Here is a 22,566-nt window from a genome sequence, read left to right as displayed (position 1 = left end):
AAACGGAAACGCGATCGACATTTACTGCCGCATCTGCTGAATGCTCTCGTAACGCATCGACTTGATTTCAATCTACTCGATTTAAGTATATCTGAAAATAAAATTTCAAAATAACTTTTTTCTATTTGCTCACGCTTTATCTAAAATTATTCACGCGCGTTTGGTGAATTTTTATACAGCACCGTCAAGAAAGTGAGCGTAAATGAATAATATTAGAAGAGATTCTTTCGATTTCATCAATAAGAAATATTCATTATTTCTCGTGATTAAATTGTCTCTTATGATTATTGATGAAAAATACAGAATCTCACGTAAAAGAAAGTTTAAAGCTTAAATTTTTTTTAGTCAAACAAATTATGTATGGCTGCAATGTGGAAGTCGGTGCTCACGGCATGAAAATCATTCTGCTCGAAACAATTATCCTCGGGACACTAATTTCAGCGGAATCTCGGCGCACGAAGAGGTCTTTACCCTCTGACTCCGAGATTCCGGGGATACTTGTTAACTCCCGTCGTTCCTCTCGTTGGACACATTGATTTCCCGGTTCTGTTGTGGGCGGATCCGCGTCGAGAGATCAGTCCGCGGATCTCCTGCCTTCTTTGGCGATCTTGTCTTCAAGTTCGCCGACTCGAGCTGTCCGCTGCAATGGTAGACCACCGTTACCATTATCCGTAATTATCATAGCCCGCGTGCCTCGCTTTTATCGATAGACTTGATGCGGTTCAATTAAAACGAAGCTTTTATGGACGTATTTGCGGTGCTTGAATTAGATTTTCGTCGGCATAAAAATGTCATAATTGAAAATTAACCAATAAAAGAGCTAATTTCGTAGATTTATGAATTCTTCAGAATTGCAAATTGGATTCTCTGAATCCTTTTTATCGCATTCATCTCTTTTTTTTTAACGAGATTTATAATATTCTAAAAAGATGACGGCACGCTGCTTATACACGAGCAACGATGTTATTTCTTGTAGCGCATCCTGTTCATGGGTCAGCTTAGGTTGTCGACTAGCCAACTGATGGAGGGATCACGTTGACTTTAGCTGGATTCGGTCGCCAAGAAGTCTCGTTTTTCAGCGGCGATTAACATTCTTGGCCGCCGCTAACGATCGCAGGCTGGTCGCAGGTTTGTAAATTCGCACCGTCCGGCGCCGATAATTCGGATTATTTAGCGCGACGCCCGTCCCAACCCGCGTGCGGGCTCTTCGAGATCGTTATCTGCAAGTGATAAAGTCCGAGGACACGCGCGCGGTTGCATTAGTCACCGCGCGCGAGGGTCAAACTTTTACGGCGAAATAAACCGGTACGAAACGTTCGGATTCCGAACACTTGTAGATCGGCCCGGGATAGTGTCAGGCTGGACGATAACTCGACTAATTATCGGGACTGCTCTGGAAGTCGCTCGGATATATTTCGATGTCGTGAGACGCGCGTTGGAATTTCGGTAGATACTTTTACACGAGCGCGCCCAATTTATTAGCCGCCAGAACGGGTCTCGGCCTATACGCCAGCCTCCTCCTCCTTCCGCTCCTTTCCGGATCCCAAGAGATTAACTATACGAACCTCTTGAAGTGTGTTTGTAAATCCTTCCGCGATAGGGATCGACGTGCGCGCGATCTAAGCATGCTCGGCCCTTTAAATTCCCTTCGACGCCGGCGCCTCTCATTTTCTCTCTTCTTCTGTCTCATCAATCCACGAATTTATCAATTATATTAGACCACCCCTCAATTTTCCAATTTATTTGTGATATATTCGAATCTGCGTTGACTTCTTTTTTTTCGTTACTTTTTTTATAAATGAAAAAGTTTCTTTTATATTTTAATTAACAAAAAAATTAACTTTAGAATATGTTAAATTACAGTTTGGCTTTGAAGAACAAGTGAGAGAGAAATAATCGAAAATAATGTACACACGTTTCACCGAGAAGGCTACTTCGATTTTGAAACTGAGCCCAGCGAAAGTTGAAGAAACAGCTGACGCGGCTCGGCCGCCGATTCGCTCAAGCACCGAAACAGCTAACTAAGACGTCGAATCCTGCGAGCTTTATCAAGACAGAATCTACAGTCAGATTCTGACCGGTTACTATTTAGTTTCCTTCGGCGAGAATGATTCACTCGCGACTGAAATCCGGTAAATTAACAATTCAGCATTTACTAATTTTAGATTTAAACATACTTTTCTGTGTAATTGTATATATTTGATAGCTTGATATTTTATATAAAATATTTCAGAACTGTTACCGCTTATTTTACATACCTTTTTTTGTAAATCCGCAATATTTTATAATTATTGTTTTACTTTGTATATTTATAATTATTGTTTTTTCTCGATCACTTTTATGACTTCTGAAGTGATCTCAATTCTCAATATTATTTACAGATATTCTACGATGATATCAACAACTTTGACGCACGATAAATTTAAATCCTAAATTCTGGACGAAGAGAGAAAAATTAAGTAAAAAGAAGAGGAGAAGATCCGCCGCTACATCGACTCATAAGTAAACTTAATCGTTCGGATTTATCGGGAGAACGAGTCTATTGTACATGTCGGCTATCGGTTCGCGAAGAAAAGAGCCGAGTATCGACGCGCGGCTGCTCGCCTGTGTTGGTACGAAGTCACGGGCCGCGGATGGTCCGTCGCGGGGAGAAGAGTTCGTTGGGGGGGTAGGCTGAGGGTGAGGCGGGGAGGGAAGAGGCGAGCGGGCGGATGTGTCTGAGGTAATTGAGGCTAGGGGTCATCCGGGTCGCAAGAGTCACGAGTCACGAGCGAGCGGCCGCGAACAATGCCGAGCGGCCCTTCTTGTTCGTCTTCTTCCTCCTCGGCTCGTTTCTTCTCTTCTCTCGCTTCTTCTTCCCTCTCCTCATCTTCTTCTTCCCTCGGGGAATCTCTCCTTTCCTCTTCCGCCGCTCTTCAGCGTTCTTCTCCGCTCGCCTCTACGTTCCGTACGAGCGGGCGATACCGCCGAGCCAATCGCCATCGGCATTGCTCCGCGTCGCCTCTGTACTTATTAGATTTGATCCGAGCCGCAGATTAACAGTGAAACAAACGTTATTTATGACGCGCGGTATCATTGCGAAACGGGCCCCGGTGTGATGACCCGCGATATTCCGCGCCGACATCGTGTTCGCATCAGACCCCGCCGGCCTCGCGCTTTCTCCTTTGCTGGAAGGGGCAGAGACGGGAAGGGTTGAGAGGCTGCGAAGAGGGTCGAAGAAAGAGGAAACGTCGATCTTTCGCGGAAGAACGCGAGAGCAAGTGAGAGATATTTCGAACAGATTTCTCTAATGCAAAACACATCGGGATTCAACGACCAAGTATCGAGTGATTTTGCAGGTAAATTTGTGCGAGACTTTTGTCAAAACCAAAAAATTGTTTTATCATTTGAAAATTAAAAATTTCACAACTCCAAATCGATATCGCGAAATGCGAAGAATTTAGAAAATCCATGAGATTCTCAATTCTCGTTTTAGTGTTGCAAAATTTTTAATTTTTAAATAATGCAAATGGCATCAGGACATCGATTAAAACGTTTACCGGATCCGCCATAAAAACGCTCGCTATTTCCGACAAGATGACAAGGAGACTTGGGGTGGGAGCGAGGGACAAACAGAATCTCCCACGCCACGGAGTCCGGTATGGCCGGGCAATCGAAGACAAATTAGCGTTGCGTGATGCGCGTTGATTCTCTTCGATAGCGGAACAACGGTTACGTATACACGATCGACGACACACCGACACAGGACTCGTTCTTGAACGCGCGCGCACTGAGAACGTATCCTCGGGACGCAAGGTATCTAAGCATACTCACGTTCAACTTCAAATAGACTTTAACTTTAATTTCGAAGCTAGTTAGCAAAATATTTAATCCTGCATGTTAATGAAAAAATAGTATTTGATCAAATTTTCGCTAAAGGCAAATTAATTTATAACGAAAAATATATGGATTAGACATTTGCATCGATGTTTCTGAAAATAGTATAGAATTCTGCTACACATTGCGAAAGAAAAAAATGTCGGCACTAAATTCAAATTATCCTTACAAAAATATATGAATACGAAATTAGGAACGTGGCATTCCCCGAAAAGGGGAATACATCTGTATTTAAGTTCGTTTCGCGTGTCGATCGAGAAATACTAATTATGAGTTCCTCGAAATCATATTTGCACGCTTCAATTTTTTTTTACGCTTCTGCGCACCTGTTTGACGAGTATTTTCTCCTTTGATGATTTCGGGTTGTGTCAACCTACTGACAACGCTCTCAACAAAAGCGCGTATGCGATGTAAGAAGACAGCTGACAGTCAGTTGCCATAACCCTCTAATAAGAGCAGCTTTATTTTCGTACTAAAAAGATTCTATCTGTATAGCCTGTTCATTTCTATTCGTCGTTTTTTATACATGATATATAATTTAACGATATCGTCGTGAAGCCTGAAAGAACTCAAGAAGTTTCATGTAGGTGTTATTTAATCAAACTTTAAACTCTCAAGATCCTGACGCCACACATACATTTTAATGTTTCAGTCCTTTGAAGTTTTAAAATTCTGTGGGAGTTTAAGGATTTCAGAGCTCTAAAAGAAAGTCACGAAGTGAAGGAACACAATGCGAAGGAGCGATCGATATGGTGAAACATGGGCGGGCGGCGGTTAAACAATTCCGTAGCAAAAGGACGAGCCAAAGGACACGTTTGGCGGAAGGAACTGTAGCGTCCCTCTCCGAGTTAATTACTAACAGCGAGTCGGCGTGAACGCTCTCCAGAGCGTCTTGCGCCTTTACCTGTAATTTACGTGCCGGGCTTTAGATATCCGCCGTTGTTGTTGTTGTTCCACCGTGCATTTCACTTCAGGTACAACGCTTAATTAAACTCCGTGTGTAGCTGCTGAGACGCGGGCGCGTGAGGAGGATGCTCTTCAGCCCCCGCCTGAAAATCAGCCGGCCGGATAACAGGATTTCGCATCGCGTGTGTCGCGACAAACAATCAGCGAACGTCCATGCTCCAGTTGTTAGGAATTAAGGCGGTTTCTTTATAAGTGTTCTCACAAACACGGCAGATGCAAGTTGTTCAACTTCGCGGTAAGATCGAATATATTGTAGGAAGAAGAAAATTTCAGACCAAAATTTGTGGTTTTTCAAATTAATAAATATACACATTCATTTTTAATATCAACTGATTGTTCAAATCTAATAAATTGTTAAGATACTTAATGCCCAAATTTTATCTTAAATTTAATTAGCGATCATATTTTTTGTTTTTGGTAAAAGAATATTTTCTAAAATTCTTAAACACTATAAATTAATATGCATATATTATTAATTTGAAGGTATCAGAAATCAAAATTCTAAGAATTCACAAATTTTCTCTCTGGCGTATGTGATTCTTATTTTATATAATATTATGTGAAGTGCATTTATTTGCGGTGTAATCGCAGAATCCGCGATACTCGATACTATTTCCTTTCTGCGAAACGATCGGATTGATGGTTAACGTCGTTTTCGTTCGATGGGCTGAATTCGCAGGAGAGACTCGCGCGAAAGTGATTCCGAGCGATTTCGCGAGCCGATCGTGGCGGATCGCACGAATTATCGGGTTCCTGTTAGTTGCGTGCCGAGTGTTGCGCGCCTTGACCGAACGGCTCTTCTCCTCACGACAGGACAATTGCCGCGTTTCCTGATATAGTTTGCGCCCTTCCAAGTGTAACGAACAGAAAGTCCGCGATTGGACGTTGCTCTTCCGCGAAGGGTATCACGTCGCGAAATTTCCTCCTCGATCCTTGCGTAATCCCGATAATTTCGCAGTTTAACAATTTGTCTAACCGATGAGATGTCGACGTTAATGCCAATCAAAATCCATTTTGTCTTCAAGCGATCGTATTAATTCAATAAAATGTGATACCTAAACTGCTTAATTCATTAATATAACTGAAATTGTGCGCATCGCAGATAGAATATATAGAATCTAAATTTCCATTCTAATTTTCAATCTGATAACATCAAAATCCAAATTCCAAATTATATATCGAATATTTAAATAGTCAAACATATTCAAATACATTATTATAATGGAATGTAAAAGATGTAAGGCGGGCAAGCGGCGAATACAAAAAGTAAATAAATGCGATCCCCAAAAGTGGTGCGAAATGTATGCATACACGCGACGAGACATGAAAAATGAGTGATGCTTTTAATATATTCTTACCGCTTCCCCAAATACACACAGTGGCCGTAATGCGGAGAACATAATAGGGAAATAATATCTCGATACGGGGAATAACTAGAACCTAATCCACGATTCCCCTTTATTTCTATCCTGCACTCCCCTCGGCGTTTAGTGACGATATGTGTGTGTGACAGCTTATTTTCCGAAAGGCATCCCGACAATCCCTAACAGAATCGGGGTACGCTTTGCAAATGCTGTCGAGCGATTGTAGTTTATCGAGCTCCTCTCGCGTTACTCTTCGAAATCAATCTGCATATCGGAATAATTCCACGCGAATGTTGTTTGCAGATATAAATTGACTTTTGCTGCATAAATAACTCGGAAACTAGTTTCCGCTATTCTAGAAATATATGTAGATTTCAGAAATCAAATTGGAAATTGTAAACTATATAATTAAGTATAAATTGAAAACATTAAAATTGTTATAATTACCGCAATAATTAATGCTACACATTAGTACACTAAAATTCATAGTATTAATAAAATATAAATATTCCTTCCTTTACTCACACAAACTCTCTCTCTCTCTCTCTCTCTCTCTCTGTTTGCAGCGCGTTTGCCAGAAATTCAGAGAATTGGCTGACTTCGGATTCGCATCGAGGAGTGCAGTTGCAATTCTCGTCTGCGAGGGGAGCCTGCGCGCTCAGGCCAATCATCGTTGTTCGAAGGAGCGTGAAGTAGGAGGAGCCGAAGGACATCCCCGTTAGCCGTGTCCTGACGTGGCGTGCGCGGTGCAAATTGGCAGCTTCCTTCCTGCCGACGCTTGATTCGCCACCATCGAAATCGCTCAAGCGTCGAGATCGAAATCGCGAGCAGTTACCTCGATCACGGATCTCCTCGCGGCTTCGATTTACGAAACGAATCAACCTCACGCGATCATCGCTTGGGAATCTTTCGAGTGTATCCCATTTGTATTGTTAAACAACAAACGCGGCATTGCAAGTGATTTGTAAGAATTGCTATGTAAATAAATTAACGAGGATCCTTGGAGATTGTCGATTGCTGCATTAACGAATATTTCCTTGGTGATATTTCGCAACTCCGTTTGCCGCGGAAATTGTTAACGAAAAATGATAAAAGCGACGGGCGAACTATTTTAGTAAATAATGCTAGCGCGTCAGGAATGAAAGATGTAATTCGACATGTGTAGACGCATAAATAAAGCGTGTTTTTCTATCGAATAAATAAAGTATTGCATTTCCTCCGTAATAGCGATGCAGATTTAGCTTCGCGCTCGTTCCATAACTTACCGAACTCGCGATACTCCATTCGTTACGTTACTTTCCGAATTTTTAATGCAATATCAAACTTTATCCAAGAGAATTGCATTACGTATAATATATCGTTGCATAAATCGTGAAAAATACACGAATCATAATAGCGGAAATAAATACGAACGACTGTTCTGTAAAGAGAGAGAGAGAGAGAGAGAAAAAAATAGCAAACACTGCTACATAAATTACAAGATCCATCATGGAGATGAGAGTGAACACGCTTCTCCCGTCTTCGGGTTTATCTCGAAGGAAACCGAGAGCAACGAGAGACTTGACGAGAGTTGCTCGCTTCATAGCCAGGGCACAATGGGATCAATATCCCGCTGGGGAATAAACCCCATAATCCCCCGGCATCTGTGGGCCACCTGCAGTCGAGCGTTTCGTCACGGGTTAGCCGCGCGTTTTCCTCGGTGTCACCCGGCCGCGAGGCGATTCCAAATATTTGGACAACGTATCAACGTATCCCCATTGTCGATCGATCTAAAGATTTTCCACGATCCTCCTCATCAAAACTGAGCAACTGACTTCGTAATCCCTGGCTTCGTCACTTTGTAATCGCGTGCGTCGCTAAATCCTCAAAATATTATTCTACATTCGATAAATATTTGCTGATAACAAAAATACGGAGCACGGCATGCGTGCCGTATCAATAAAGCTAGATTGCGCAGTTTATTTTCTCGAATTTCTCGACAGCTTTCCAGCTTTCTTATCCATCTTGATAGATGCCTTATTGTAATCGTATGTTAGATCTTGATCATTGTGCGAATACGCAAAGGTTGGTTAATTCTGACAGACGAATTTAACTCGAGCGTTCGCTTATGATCGATGAGATTTTATTCCTAGAAACTAAAAGGAGTCCCGGAGGAATCGATCGATCATGAGGCCGACCGGTGACAACCTCCAGTACAGGATTACGCGGCGAGTCAAGGACTTTGCTTATTTTCCCGCCGTCTCGTAATCTTTTTGAAAAGGACAGAAAACGTCGCATCGCCTGTGAATCACAATCCGGCGAGCTGTCACAGAACTCGAAATATTTTCACAGCCACGCCAACCTATTGTCAGCCCGGGGATTATTTCGAGGAGCGCGACATGGTATTTTTGATTTCGCTACAAAGAATCGATACCGCTCAGTTCGCCTCGACAATCGAAACTTTTGTGTTGTCCACGAGTTAAATGTTTAATAATAAATCTTTAAAATAAAATCAACAAAAAACGTATTTTGTGTTAATTTATAACAACGATTACGAAGATTACAGTTATGATTAAAATTATAACAAAGTGTAAATTCTTTACACTTTCCCTTTTATAACCTTTTATAACTAATTAAACAATTTCGGACGATAACCTTTGATCTAGATAAAAACTTTTTCGATACTCGCAATTTATCGGTCACAATTCCATCTAACTTTGTCCTTCAATGTTAATCGAGGCAATCAACATTCAACAACTGTAATCATTTGATATTCGGAAATTTGTGACACCACTTGGGTGGCAACAACGGAACGGATAACGATAGACTAACTTTCTTTTCAAGTCAGGAGTATGATCGATCATCACCACATTCGGATTACATTCTATTCAAAAGGACGTACTAGGATACTCTCAGCAGGTAGCGAAACCCGCAGGACATGAGTCAAATTGCTTGTGGACACGGAGAGTTAAGGAGAGTACCCACTCGTATTTTCCGTATCGGAATCGCCGCGGCTAAAAGCGGGCTATTTATAATCGGGCGGCCGAGATTTATTATTTATCCACAGATCCATTGTCTTTAATTTATCGTGTGTTACGCTTATCGACATTTACGACGCTAATGGCACCCGTTTCGACGCGAAATCCGCCGGCTATTTGAATTTTGCAAGAGGCCGCACGAGAGCCGAAGCGTCGAATCCGCCGTGGATTCCTGAGCGCTTATTTGGTCTCCGACGCCGTCGCAAACTTTCCGCGTGTCAAACAGATGTAAATCATACGCCGTACAGACCGAATCTTAACGACTACGCCGCTCGCATATTAAATGGAGCATTTAAAAAGCGTTATGTACATTTTCGATCGAAAAGAATGGGCTATAGAATTTTCCTTCGGTGATATTTTCAATTTTAATAGTCCATTTCTCTTCACTTCCACACATTTTCATAAAAATTGTACAAAATTATTAAAAACTTACATGCAAAAAAAAAAGACAAAACATATTAATTATCATAATTATGAAGTATATTTTTAAATACTCCAACCGAAATAACACGGCGTTAAGAAGAGCAATAAGAATAATTTCTATCAAATTTCTCGCCGAGGGAATTAAAAGAATCGCTGCGGAAAAAAAAAAAAAAAAAATTCGATCGGAACCCAATTCCGATACTCGATTGAATGTCGAGTGCAGTCGATTTTCCTTCCAACTGTAAATCGGGATTAACAACGACGCGCGGTAGGTCGTGCACGCGAGCGCACGCTCGAGAATGAATGAATAGAGGTGCCTCTATCCGGCGAAGATGTAAGAGGAGGGAGAGAAAGAGAGCGAGCCCCGGGATCGGCTCGGGTTTCGCTCTTCGAAGACTTCTTTCTTTACCCCCCGCTCGCCCTGCCGTTCGCCCTGACCTCTCGGTAGTTGGGTGGCACCTAGACTACCCCGGGGCTCGCGCTTCTTAGCTTACCTAGCTCGGGTGTCGCGTAAGCCCGATCTAACGAGGACCAGACTCTCGGACGCCGAAGCGAACGTCATTAAAAAGGGCCGGTGATCGCGATCCGTCGAGTTTCCGAGAGGAAGTCTTGGTAATAAAGCTGCTTTATTGCAGAACTGCCGATGCTGTATCTTAATGACGGCTTCTTTCGATCACTCGCCGTGACAAACGGCTTAGGTTTTAATTAACCAATCAATTACGATCCACAAATTCTTTAATATTATTTAAGAAGACTGCAACGTGCGGCATTATAAAAATGCAATAAAAAGAGTAATAAAGTACTGAAAGCCGCAATCGGCTGCGGCAATATTGCAATAAATTATGACGCGATAGAATCAACTATCGCATTTAACTATTTGCTAGTTGATAACTTATTAAATTTACATAACACAGTCATAAGCTGAATTACATTTTCAGATTATGTTGAAACGCGCCAGGCGATTAGCCAATCTGCAGAATGTTTGTAATACATGCAGTTTGTTAATTTAGAAGAATAATCTCCGTTATGAGGCAATAAACTCTTATCGTTCTCGCATGAGCGGCACTCTAACGACAACGTTATCGTTTCCATTTCGCTATCGCGTCGTTGCTAATGCAGAAACTGCGGATTCAAGCTTGCATCACTCTTCGGAGTGTCTCATTCAGAATCGTACTTATTGATTTGCCTTCCAACGTGTGTGCCATTTTTGCGTTCAAATTTCCGCGATTGAGGGTGAAAGCGAAAGCTACGCGACGACGCTTGCGACGCGGTGCTCCTCTTCGACGACAGATGCCTTGCGTCCAAATTTGCGGGAGCTCCCCGCGGAGCGGCGCAGCGCCGCGTTAGTAAATTAATTCGATCAATTAATACGTGCTTAAGCGGAGCGACGCGCATTGGTTAATAACCGACCGATCGCGGATGCCATCTCGCCGAGTACCGTCGCTCCCTCTCCCCCCTTCCCCCCCCCCCACCCCCGCCCCGCGCGCGCACTCTGCCCTGCGTTTCGCACCTACGCGATTGCGAGAATGTACGACGGTGGCTGTGCACACACACGCGTTATGTGTACGCATACGGCGTGCCGCCGGGACCCAATCGATACCGGTGGCATCGCCGGACCGCCATTTTATTTCACGGCGATCCCTTTCTCCACCACACCCCGCGGCGCACACTCAATCGCGAGAATCCTTCGCAGGACTATTCGTCCGTTTCCTCCGCGGTCTCGACGCTTTGCTCCCGATACCTTCCACTTTCCATCGTCTTTCGGAATTCGAGATAAATATGTGATTTTTATGAAAGAGTCGCTTGAAAAGATAAAGCAACGATGAAACTTCGAGGTTAATATAAACTTGTCCTAGTCGTTAACTCGCGATCCGAAGGGGGTCGACGAAAGTTACGAGCCTCGACAAATACCGGCGGTACCCCGACAGAGGGAGGGAGGGGGAGAAGGTTGACACCGCATTCGTGTTCAAGACGTCGACGTAATCGGAACGAGCGATCGAGGGATTCGATCGAGATCTGATAATCAGGTTGTTGGCACCTGTGGCAACCGACGTAATTAATGCCGATGCTAGGTGTGCTAGCACCCCCGCACTTCTCTTCCCAGCTCGTTAACTCTCGGCGGGACATTACCGCGCAAATTAGACAAACCGACCACATACCGCTTTTCCCCTTTGTGTCTTTCAACTTTCCTTCCTTTTTCCTTTTTTTAACTCTTTCTTTCTCCTTCCTGCGGTCTTTTTTTCTTGTGCTCCCTTGACTCCCAAACGCGGAATAAAGTGGCCGTGAATCGGCCAGGAAGTGGGCGTTTCGCCGTAGTGCAGCTTCCAAGAGGTACGAAGAACGAAGGCGCAAGAGGGTGGAAGAGGAAGGGGCAAGAAAAATAAAGACACGAAGAGGCGCAGCTCGATCGTCGCAGTCGCTTTCATTGCTGTTGCTTTTCCTCGCTCGCAAACTGCTCCCTCCGCGTTTGTTCTCCCAAGTCCGACTGTTTTTAGTCCGATCACCCTCCTCTCCCTCCAGCAACCGCGCTTTTTCAGGCCCCACCTTTTCTCGCGGGGGTAATTAACGATTTAACAGACACGCTGGATGAGCGGTGCCATGAGTCAGTTAAGCAAGTTGTTATTAAGACTGACGCAGTATCCCTTTAAGGAGAGGAAATAAAGAGAAGAGAGGAAAGAAAGACGAACTGAGTCGGCATAAGAGAGAGAAAGAGAGAGAAGGAATAAAGTTTATTGCGTATCCTAGAATATAAATCCTCCTCGGGGCATTCTACACACAAGGAATTAAACCGTAAGGTACAAATTAGCATAATAAGGTACGAAGAAGAATGTATCGATGCGAGGAATGACGCAACGAATATGAAAAATCGTAAACGAAAACAAAACTAAACGTTGTACGTTATAGCTAAAAAAGAATTAATTTAACAAGTATTGTAACATGTAAAATTTTGCAAAATCATTTAGAATAAGATTATAATAAATACAGCGAAACATTTAGGAAAAGAAACACTTTCAGAAAATTGAATTTTTTAGACAGCGCAAAAATATCATTAATTTTTGAACAAATTACAAATATTTTTAACAAATAATATATGCACTTTTGTTAAAAATATTTTGTTTTATTTAAGTTGTAGGATAAATAAATTAAGAAACTTTTCAAAGACAAAATAGCAGACGAAGACGTCAGAAAAGGGATCAACCATTTAAGAGAAAGTCCCTGACAGGAGCGAAAGATCGGTACAAAGGATACCAATGGTGCAGGACAAAGAAATACCGATGGTGAGGCGAGCAAAGCCGTTAATGTTTTGTGTATTCAAATAAAGAGAGGCGGTGATGCGCGCACATTCGCACGCAAACCGAGACCGGGCTCGCCCACCGGCTAATGGGTTTATAATGCCTTCATTTCACATTAAAACGCCACCGCGCTCCCCGAAGTTCTGTCTCAACGACGATTCTCGTGGCGTGTCCTGAGGGACCGAGCTGACCCGATGCCTGCCCAGGATAATGCGCCATTCTTATGCGGAATAATGCAAGTACACGGCTATGCAGAATTCACGCCGAAAGCGAAGAAGCGCCTGAATATTTCCCGGGTGTTAAAACCGGAAGAATAATATCTAGAGAAGAAGTGACTGATCGCGAGCATTTTAGGTAGTAGACTGTGAAACGTGCTGCGGAACGTTAACATACATATAATTCACCTCTTAATAAAGTGCAGTAAAAACCATGAAAGTCCTAAAAACAAAGATAATTTAAGACGCGCGTATAAAAGATGTCTGAAAGATTAAGACGTCTCTAAACGTCTTTCTGGGGCAAGTTTTTCGTAAATTACAGTCTCATTTCAAGCCCCGCTCGCGGTAATGCGTTCCGCTTTAATGAGCGAAGGAGACACATGCACCGTCGTTCCCGGCCTTTTTCCCGATGGCGCGATCGCGGTCGCGTGTTTTACGACGACGCGACGGGAGAGGCCCTAGTCAAGCGGCGGACGTCCTCGGTGTTTCTGCCGCTTTTTCCTTTTTTTTTCCCATCATAACGCTCTCACAGTATCACAATCCTCTCGGCGCCGTCGCGAACACCGGATTCCGTCGCCCTTTCGTGCCGAACGCACATGTGATTTACGAGCGAAGGAAGGATCGCTCGGCCGGCCGGCTGTACATCTATTCACGCCTAATGCCCGCCTGATATGGCCATAACGACGGAAATGTATTCGTCCTGCCCACTTTACGACACGATGATCGCCCGACGAATTAATAAAGCGAATGTTACAGCAAACGATAAATTAATACACGCGTAAAAACATTTTAGTATATTCCCATTATTTTAATAGACGGCGTAATAAATGTTAAAATTCTTGTAAACACTTTCGCAATTTAATAGATAAATACTGTAATTATTTTAAAAAAATGGCAATAAAAGTTTGTATAAATTGAATAAAGCAAATAATTGAACGAAGATATGCGTCGCATCGTAGACTTATAAGATTAAATAGCCGACGCCTTGTAAATTTTGTCGTGTTTTCACTTTCAAGATTCTTCAGTTTTAGTAAAGTAAAATTTCAGAATTTTTTGTATAATCCAGCAAATAATAATATTAATAATATTAAAAACTTTACAGAAGTTACTTAGCTGCTTGCCGTAAAAATTTATACTTCACACTGTATTAAACAATTTAATGAGTTCAATGTACGTACACTTGCACGTGTAAGCACATTTGGGATTTACGTGCAAGTAATAAAAATGTCTATTCGCGGAAACGATGAGCGCTTGTGTGAGAGCGATCTCGTGACGCGTCGGCGGTCAGCCCGGAACGCTTCGCCGGCTCGCTTTCCCAGCAGATGGTGACTCTTTCATCCCCTAATCGCACGGTCGGCTTGAGGATCGCGTGATGATGCCTTTAAACGGGGCATCCTGTAGCTGGTTAACCGTACAAAACCGCCAACATTTGCCTAAGCGTGTACACGCCAGCCTGAGCAGAATCACTGCGCACGGAATATATAATGGCTCTTTGCCTCGATTAGACTTACCTTGCCACGCGAAGAATGAAGAAATAAATCCTTGCGCGACTCGTTCGGAGAATATCTGCTTGCGCGACGATAAATAATCTACAAAAAAGAAATTTTCCTGTTACTTAATAAGTAATTTGCACTTTTCGTGCGAATTATGTCGAATTGAATTTTCATAAATAAAAATGCACATCAACTTTGATTTTTTTCAAGGTTCTTGTAATTTAATGAAAAATAACTTTTCGGAATAAATGTAACGAGAGAGGAATGCACGAGGACGAGGAAATATTCGGAACGGCGCGCTCGGTACAAGAGTTTATTAGGGTTTATTTACAAGGGATCAGCTTGCACAGCAATAGGTGTATGCGTTCTTCACAACACAAGCATTAACAATATAACGCTCTACACTAACACTATTCGCCGTGGCGATAATAATCCTTTAAGCGCACGCGGAGAACGCGCCAAGTGTCACTCGGAACATTGACAATACGAATTCCCGTCATCCTCCATTTAGACATAACTGAACTCCTCTCGAAAGTCGCAGTCCTCAGGCGCTTAAACTTTCGATTTTACCGAAATTCTGATCCTTCGTTCCTCCGTCAATCGAAACATGTCGCTCACTTCGCGCCCCTCCGCGACGAAATACGGAATCGAAACATAAATAACGATAACAGTAGGCTCGTGATACGAAATATACAGCTTATGTTACAAGAAATAGAGGCGTAGTTACCTTACGTCGCGAGTAGATATATATATTTATATATATATATATATACCTATATACAGTAGACTTTAAGTCGCCGTACAACTTTAGTTGCCTTAGAGATGCATATACGTGTATTATGCGCGGCAATTATGCCGCCTTGAGAATGCAAATGGTTACATATTTACAACATTCGTTCTTCGCATGTATTTCGCTAAAAATCGCTGTGATCCTTGGCGATCGCTCGTTCAGCTTCGAAACAATGAGATCGAATCACCCGTAACGTTTCTTGTGTAATACTTATAATCAGTATTAACTCAGCTGCGAAGAGGAACAGCTTTCGCGAAGTACAAAAAAAAAAAACAAGTAACGTAAAATTTTCGCACTAAGAATTCGAGCATCCGATTAAACGTCTCTTCGCGAATTTTCCTCGAGGAGTTTCCACGAGAAATTAATACATCGAAAGATATATTCTATAAAAAAATCAAATGAGAAAAAACTTTGAGGTCTCGCGGCGATATCCTTGACGTCTCTCATTCCCGACGTCTTCCGCGAATGCAACGAACTTTTGAACGGCGGTATTCCTTCGTATATCAGTTCCAAATGTGCATCCATATGTGCATCCCAACTACTAGGGTCATAGCGACCCTATCGCTGCTGATCGCCGATCGAGGCAAGGATATACACAGGTCGGGGCCCTTCGCGGTTCCAATCGGGAGACAACGAAACTCGTCGAGTCACGTGGGACCGCTCGAGTCCTCCGCGCCTGCCACCATGTTCGCCAAAGGTCGAGAGTTCAGCCGAGAGAGGCAGCATTCAGACTCTCGAGGAGCGTGAGCCTTACGTTTCCTTCTCCGCTATCTCTCTCTCTCTCTCTCTCTTTTTCTCTCTCTCTCTTTCTTTGCCGCGTGAAGCGAAAGATCGAAGCCGACTCGTCGAGAACCTTTGACACCACAATTATCGTCGCTATTCATGCCGGGTTCCGCGAGTTTCGTCGATACACCCCGGCTCGCGGCGATATCCTTGACGTCCTCCTGATGCCATGCGACGCGTCCGTGCGACGCGCGGCACGCGTGATGAAAATCGATTTCCGTTGCACAAACGTTTTACAACAATTTGTCACATTACGCAAATTTAATTCCCCTTTTTTCATACAGGTATCCTGTATTTATCTAACGGAGACCGGCTCCTTCGAAATTCTAAAAGTAAAAAAATTATTCAATAAATATTGCACGTTTGATAAACGAAAGACGACATACATTTTGTCGGAAATTGACGTTCTAAACATCGAGAAAGAAGAGAGAAATTATGTTTAATTTGTACAGATGACACGGTGGGAGCCAATTTTCACCGTGCGCAGTTTCCCTCGAAAACGAATATTGGCAAGCCGATGCGCGTTTCTCACCGGATATACATTTGTATCATTCCGCACGATGTATTAGCTACTCGACGATTGCGTCGATGAATGAATTCCCCCGATTTCGATCTCAGTCGCACAAAAATCCTTAAAGAAATCTGAAAATCGTCGCGGAATCTCTCAGAATCGCCCGAAAGGAGAAAATCGATTTTCGTCGCGCAGCCTTAACGAAAAGTATCAGACCCCTCAGCGAGAAAATTGCCACCAGTCCTTCATTAGCGAAGCCACGGAGAAACCAGCGACTACGAGGGCGAGAGGTCCTGCGCCTCCCTGCTGAGACTGTCCGTGGGCGACGGCGTGGCCCTTCTGGACGGCGACGGCGACGGCGCGGCCGGCGTCGAGGACTTAGGGGCGGTCGCCGTGTGGTAGGGCGAGAATCGGTGGTGGGCTAAAGCGAGGGGCGACGGATAGAGCGGCCGCGGAGCCGCCGGACCCGTCGGATTCTGCTGAGAACTGGAGGCGGCCAGCTGCTGCTGATGGTGCGCCGCCGCGAAAAGAGTGGGCCCGATCGACGAGGCGGCCCACCACAGATGACCCAGCTGCTGCTGCTGCTGTTGCTGGTGCTGCTGCTGCTGCTGATGGCTGGTGCCCGCCGTCGACGCGCCCGGATAGACGAGAGCTGGACTGACCAGCTGGGCGTAAGGACTGACGGCCACGGCCGCCGCCGCTCTCAGCAGCATCTGAGAACGCGCGGCCCACAAAGCTTTCTCCTCGAGGCTGAGGTTGCTCGTAGCTCCCGCCTGGAGCTGCTCTATCTCAAAGGGCAGCCGATGCGGGAACCTAAGTGTCTGCTGCTCCGCCAGCATCGACTCCATCGTTTCCCTGAAAGGGAAGCTGCTCCATTATGTATTTCGTCTTCTAGCCTCGGGATTCTTCGGGACAACGGGATGTTGACGGTTGGAATGGTGGATGAACGGTGGGATCTTTTGGTCTTTACATAAACTTCGCCAATGAATGCTTCATTTCTATTTCCCCTGAGACTTTTCTAGCATTAACATTCCTCTTTCCAGCGATAATTTACAATTTCACGGATCAGCAAACATGATGAATCGCTTGTTAATTTGCAAAAATCGATATTTTTCTTTCCGCTTTTGTTACAATTTACAATTTTCTACATAAAAAAATCTGCTTAATCATAATTCAAACATATTAAAAATATCTATTGAAGAGCATCGTTTTATTCGGCGTCTGTGCATGTGTACTTTTAACGCGATAACGAATCGGTTGTAAAGAGAATTTATCGGAGAGAGATTGGAAGGGGATCGACAATATTTTATAGAACTCTGAATAATTTGAAATAATTGCAGAGCAAAATTGCAACTAAAACGCAACACAAGTTATCAAGCAACTCACCTCTCGAAATCTGTGAGACGGGAGGAGTCCCGAAAGCCCTTGGCAAACGGATTACTGTCGATCTTCAGCTTCGTGATCTGTAACAGAACGGAAAAGCGAACGGTCGGTTAGTTCGTGGCGGACGGATAGATCGACAATCGGAGAGCCTCGGACTCGCATTAACATCGCACCGATCTCTCGCAAATCCCCCGATCTTATTACCCGGCGCGCGCGCGGCGCGCTCGGTTTCGCTCCGGGAAAATTACGTCACCGGACGGCCAACGGCGCGTGGCGGAAAACGGCCGGCTGTTTCGAAACGGTTCGTTCCATCGATCGGGAGTCAACGGCTCGTAAAATTAGAAGAAGGCGGCGAAGCGACGTACCTACTATCGCGGGTAGGAGAGACGGAGTGGGAGAGGATGTAGGGAATCAGAGGGATTGGAAATGAGATACGGGGAGCGTACTGTCGATGCGCGGGGATCCTCGCGAGCGTTACGGCAGCGAGCCGGCGCCCGAGATTTTTCTGGAAAACGGCAGCGGAGGAAAACCGCATATCCGGTGGTTGCTGATTCATCGCTCGAGCCGAATATTGCTTTTGACCGCGGCGAGATAAGCGCGATACGAATGTCATGCGACAGTTATCCCTTCGATAAGGTGCGCTCTGTCGCACGGTAAATTGGGCGATTTTTCTTCTCATTGATCAAGCGATCAAAGGATCGTTTCAAAAGCGGCGAAAAATGATGAGGCATGCATGACAGATTTAAAATATGCGTTTTAACGTAACTTTCGGAATTTCTAAAATAACGAAGACACTTTAACGCATAAAAATATGTCGGAAAAATGCTACTGTAGTTGCCGGCTGACAGTAGCGACCCTGCTAATAGAATGCTTTTGTTGCTATTCATGTATCTTCTAGAGAAACTAGGTCGGAATGTAACATATATATGCAATATATGTTATAAATGATTTTCTTTCTTTTTACATCTTCACATTTTTTTTTTTCACAATAGTCCTATTGTGGCGGTTCCTTAGCATGTTAGCCGGCTCTCTTGCTGCGAGGGAAAAGAACGCTTTGTTCGCTCCTCAACACTCGAAAAATCATCGACCAGCACGGTGGTCCTCGGCAGGAAATCCGAGAAAGTTTGCTGCGTGTTGGACTACACATCGTCACGTTTGTAGTAACCTCTTAAGTGGTCGGACTGTTTTCCATCTCTGTTCCTCTCGTTCGATGCGCCACCCCTATGGAAATCCACCCTAAGTCGGCACTACCCTAAGTTGGGTGTTTCGCGTTACCTTACGGGCCCACCCACGACGCGGTGGATACACAGGTGGCCTCACTCTCGAGACCCTTTGCGTCAACCAAGCCCCACGTCCCGCGCCCCTCCCGCTTCCCTCTTCTTCCGCAAAACTTTCAGAAGACAGATTTTGTTTGCCTGTTTCCCAACGGATTACCTGCTCGGACTGTCGTTAAGTTTTCAAACATAAGGAGGCGTGTTAGACTGACGAGAATTTCCACGCGTTTAAGCGCGAAGCGAGTCAACATTCGCAAGTCACAAAGTACTTATGACCATGAAAAGCATGTTAATGAACGAATAGGATTTCCGGTAAAGACCGTAAAATCCTCAAATTTCGCCTTTTATCACGAACTTAATCCTATTACTTTTATTGTATTTTAATCGTCTTATAATGAATTTCGTATGGTTATATATATATATTTTACCTCAAAATGTATCTATATATATTTCAAAAGAAAGAAAAAAAGAAACTGAAAATAAGAAATAATTTAGCTTTAAAGTATAAATAGTCGTGAAATGTGAACCATTATGCTTTAATCACGTATCAATATCTTCCCAAGTAAACTTTTGCGTCACTTTCAAAATAAATTTTCCCACTTTTTTATAAATCACATAAATATGTTAAACGTGCACAAAATTATTGTGAAAATAATATAGTTTATTATAGAGAATTAAAATAAAATTCACGATGCACGTCCTCAAAAAGGTAACAACGTTTTCAGTGAGCATGATAGTTTTCAATAAATTTTCCAAAAAGCCCGAGCTTGGTAATTGGGTGATCAGACGACGCGTTAATTAGCGCCCTCCGCGTACGCGCTGGCGCTCAAGTGAAGAAAAACCTCACACTGCATAAAAATATCAAACAAGCGCGCGCGGTGATATCCCTCGACACGGACCCATCCAATTTCCGTCCGGCGAAGCAGCAGGCATAAATCAGCCTTGTCTTCCGGGTCGAGTGTCACGGACGAGATGTGGCACGATTCGTTCGAACGACGCGCCTCCGACTGCTTCGACTTTGGGATACCGACGTCTTTCGGGCGACCCCCAAGACGAGACACAACACGCGCGTATTTATTTGGAAAAGAGAGCCGCTTGTCGCAACGCCCGTTGGTGGTCCAATTAATCCGCACTGTCCCAAAACTGGGAAGCAAATGAGGCGTCCCATTTCCGCGATAATCGACCAATTTAACTAAAACGATCGTATTACATCGACACTACAAAATTTCAACTCATAAAATAATGAAATGTAAAATAAAAATATAATAATTCTTTTAATTACGAGAAGTAATGAGATTTAAAGTTGTAATTTTGTACGTAAACAATAATATAAGATTTAGTTATCTGATTGTCGTAACAAGACGGAGATAATGGTTCTCAAAATTAATACATCTTATTTAAATGCAGCAATATTGTATGTGTGTGTGATTCGTATCTTTCCATTTCCGATACAAAAAGTTCGTCGAAGCGCCACGAGTCTTGTAATAACATCTGTAATCTATAATCGATGCGTATATATAAAGCAGCCGTCGCACCCGTCCTCGTCGTGCATTTTATCCGGTTTATCGGTAGCAGCGATGACTTCACGACTCGCGGCGAACTGGCGTGCCCGACGCACGCGTCAGCATCTTCTTCCGCGTGTTCGTCGCAGGCGGCAGCTGGGACTGGAAGTCGTCGCGCGACTTCCAGTTTATCTGCTCGTCGAAAGCTCGCCGCCGTTTTCGCGTCTTCGGCGACGGAGGTCGAGAATAAAAAAAAAAAAAAAAGAAGAAGAAGAAGAAGAAACAGAAGCAAGGCGGCAAGGCAGCGAGCAGAGAGTGGCACTCTTGGTGCGTCGAGTGGGTGGTCCAATTACCCTACGGTTTCGCGCTCACGAGCAGCACGTGCAGGCCCGGTAATAAGACTCTTTCCTTCAAAGCTGAGGCTAAGCCGATGCTAAGCCCGGGGCCGTCTCGGTTTTAGTTACGATTCCGCTGACATCATTAGCCAAACATCTGGCCCGCCACCACCACCAACGCCGTCATCATGGTCGTCCCCTCGACAACATCGCCACCTCCGTCCTCCTCTCCGTCTGCATTTGCGTCTCGTCATCGGTCGTCGCCTGACGATTCGCATCGTCGTCGTCGTCGCCGTCGTCGTCGTCGTCGTCACTTTACGAGCGGATCGTTGCGCGGGTCTTTGAGATCCACGAGACGGAATATACCGGACGCGAGTTTGGAACGACTACCGGTCTTTGATATCGACGCTTTGCCGCGCTTTACGCAGCCGGCGCTTGCCGTCAAGTTCTCGGCTTTACAGCGGGTTTGCTGATTCGCATTAGCGTTATGCCTCGTGCCAATTTCTCATTGTACGCACTTTCAACATTTTAACTCCGAATGTTATTCGGAAATTGTATTATCAATTTTATATAAAATTAAACGAAGACTAAGGTTTCATTATATCCACTCGTGATAATCGTCGTTTCATTTTTTTTGTGAATTGCAATTTAAAAATCATTAGTTTTCGAACCTTTTACTGAGAAATATGTAGAATAATTGAAATATTCTGTTATCACAAATGTAGATGCGAAATTATAGTTTCATGAAAATACTTTTCGCAAATTTATACGAATGGAAATTCCGAATGAAATTTAATCGCCACATTTAATTCCGCCTCACATTGACAGATGAAATTTCATTGAATGCGTTGAAGTCCCGACGCCACTGGGACGGGCTTTCCGACAAACGCGGTCGACCCGTCGAAGTTATACGATTTCGCTGACACGGCTCGGCCAAACGCTTGGACCACTTCCCAGACCGATTTACGATGTCGGCCGTGTAGCGCGCAGCGAGCGGTACACCGCGTGATAAATTCGCCTCGCATGCAACGCCGTTCTGCTCGGCTCGGTAGCCCCCGAGCCCGATGACCGAGCGCATCGCCCGCCGCATGCGAATAAATCCTCGCGGGAGATGCATCCCGAGAGATGACGCTCCGCCACGCATGAGAACGCATGCCGTGCTGCGCGCGCGGTGCACGAAGTGCGAACGGGACGTCCGGCGATTTTTCGTGTTCGCGAGTCATTAGAGAGAACGAGATGATTAACTAGAAGAGTATCAAGCGTGGCCAATGCGCGTAATGAAGAAGCTGTACGCTGTAAACGTCGTGAGAGGCAAAATAAAATTATATCGAACAAAAGTGG

General features: G+C 44.2%; 1 protein-coding gene and 1 long non-coding RNA gene across 3 annotated transcripts in view; one reads left to right on the top strand and one right to left on the bottom strand.

The window, feature by feature from the left end:
• Positions 1 to 1,868: 1,868 nt before the first annotated feature.
• LOC137000782 (uncharacterized) lies at positions 1,869 to 7,211 on the top strand. The gene is made up of 2 exons (XR_010890973.1): positions 1,869 to 2,132; positions 2,382 to 7,211. It is a non-coding gene; the product is annotated as an uncharacterized lncRNA (long non-coding RNA).
• Positions 7,212 to 14,946: 7,735 nt separating this feature from the next.
• The window catches only part of LOC105674669 (T-box protein H15-like), a 47,220-nt gene continuing 39,600 nt past the window's right edge, over positions 14,947 to 22,566 (bottom strand). Inside the window, exons 5-6 of one of the 2 annotated variants that reach the window (XM_012371171.2) lie at positions 18,118 to 18,194; positions 14,947 to 17,598 (exon numbers count right to left, since the gene is read on the bottom strand). In XM_012371171.2, the coding sequence (XP_012226594.1) occupies positions 17,007 to 17,598; positions 18,118 to 18,194 (669 nt within the window). In that variant the 3' untranslated portion in view covers positions 14,947 to 17,006. The remainder of the gene's footprint in view (positions 17,599 to 18,117; positions 18,195 to 22,566) is intronic. The other variant, XM_012371172.2, reaches the window with a different exon arrangement.

Source organism: Linepithema humile, chromosome 1, assembly GCF_040581485.1.
Source record: "Linepithema humile isolate Giens D197 chromosome 1, Lhum_UNIL_v1.0, whole genome shotgun sequence".
In the NCBI taxonomy this organism is placed as follows: domain Eukaryota; kingdom Metazoa; phylum Arthropoda; class Insecta; order Hymenoptera; family Formicidae; genus Linepithema; species Linepithema humile.
The sequence above is the reverse complement of the archived record's forward strand: the minus strand, read 5'-3'. Positions and strand labels throughout refer to the sequence as shown.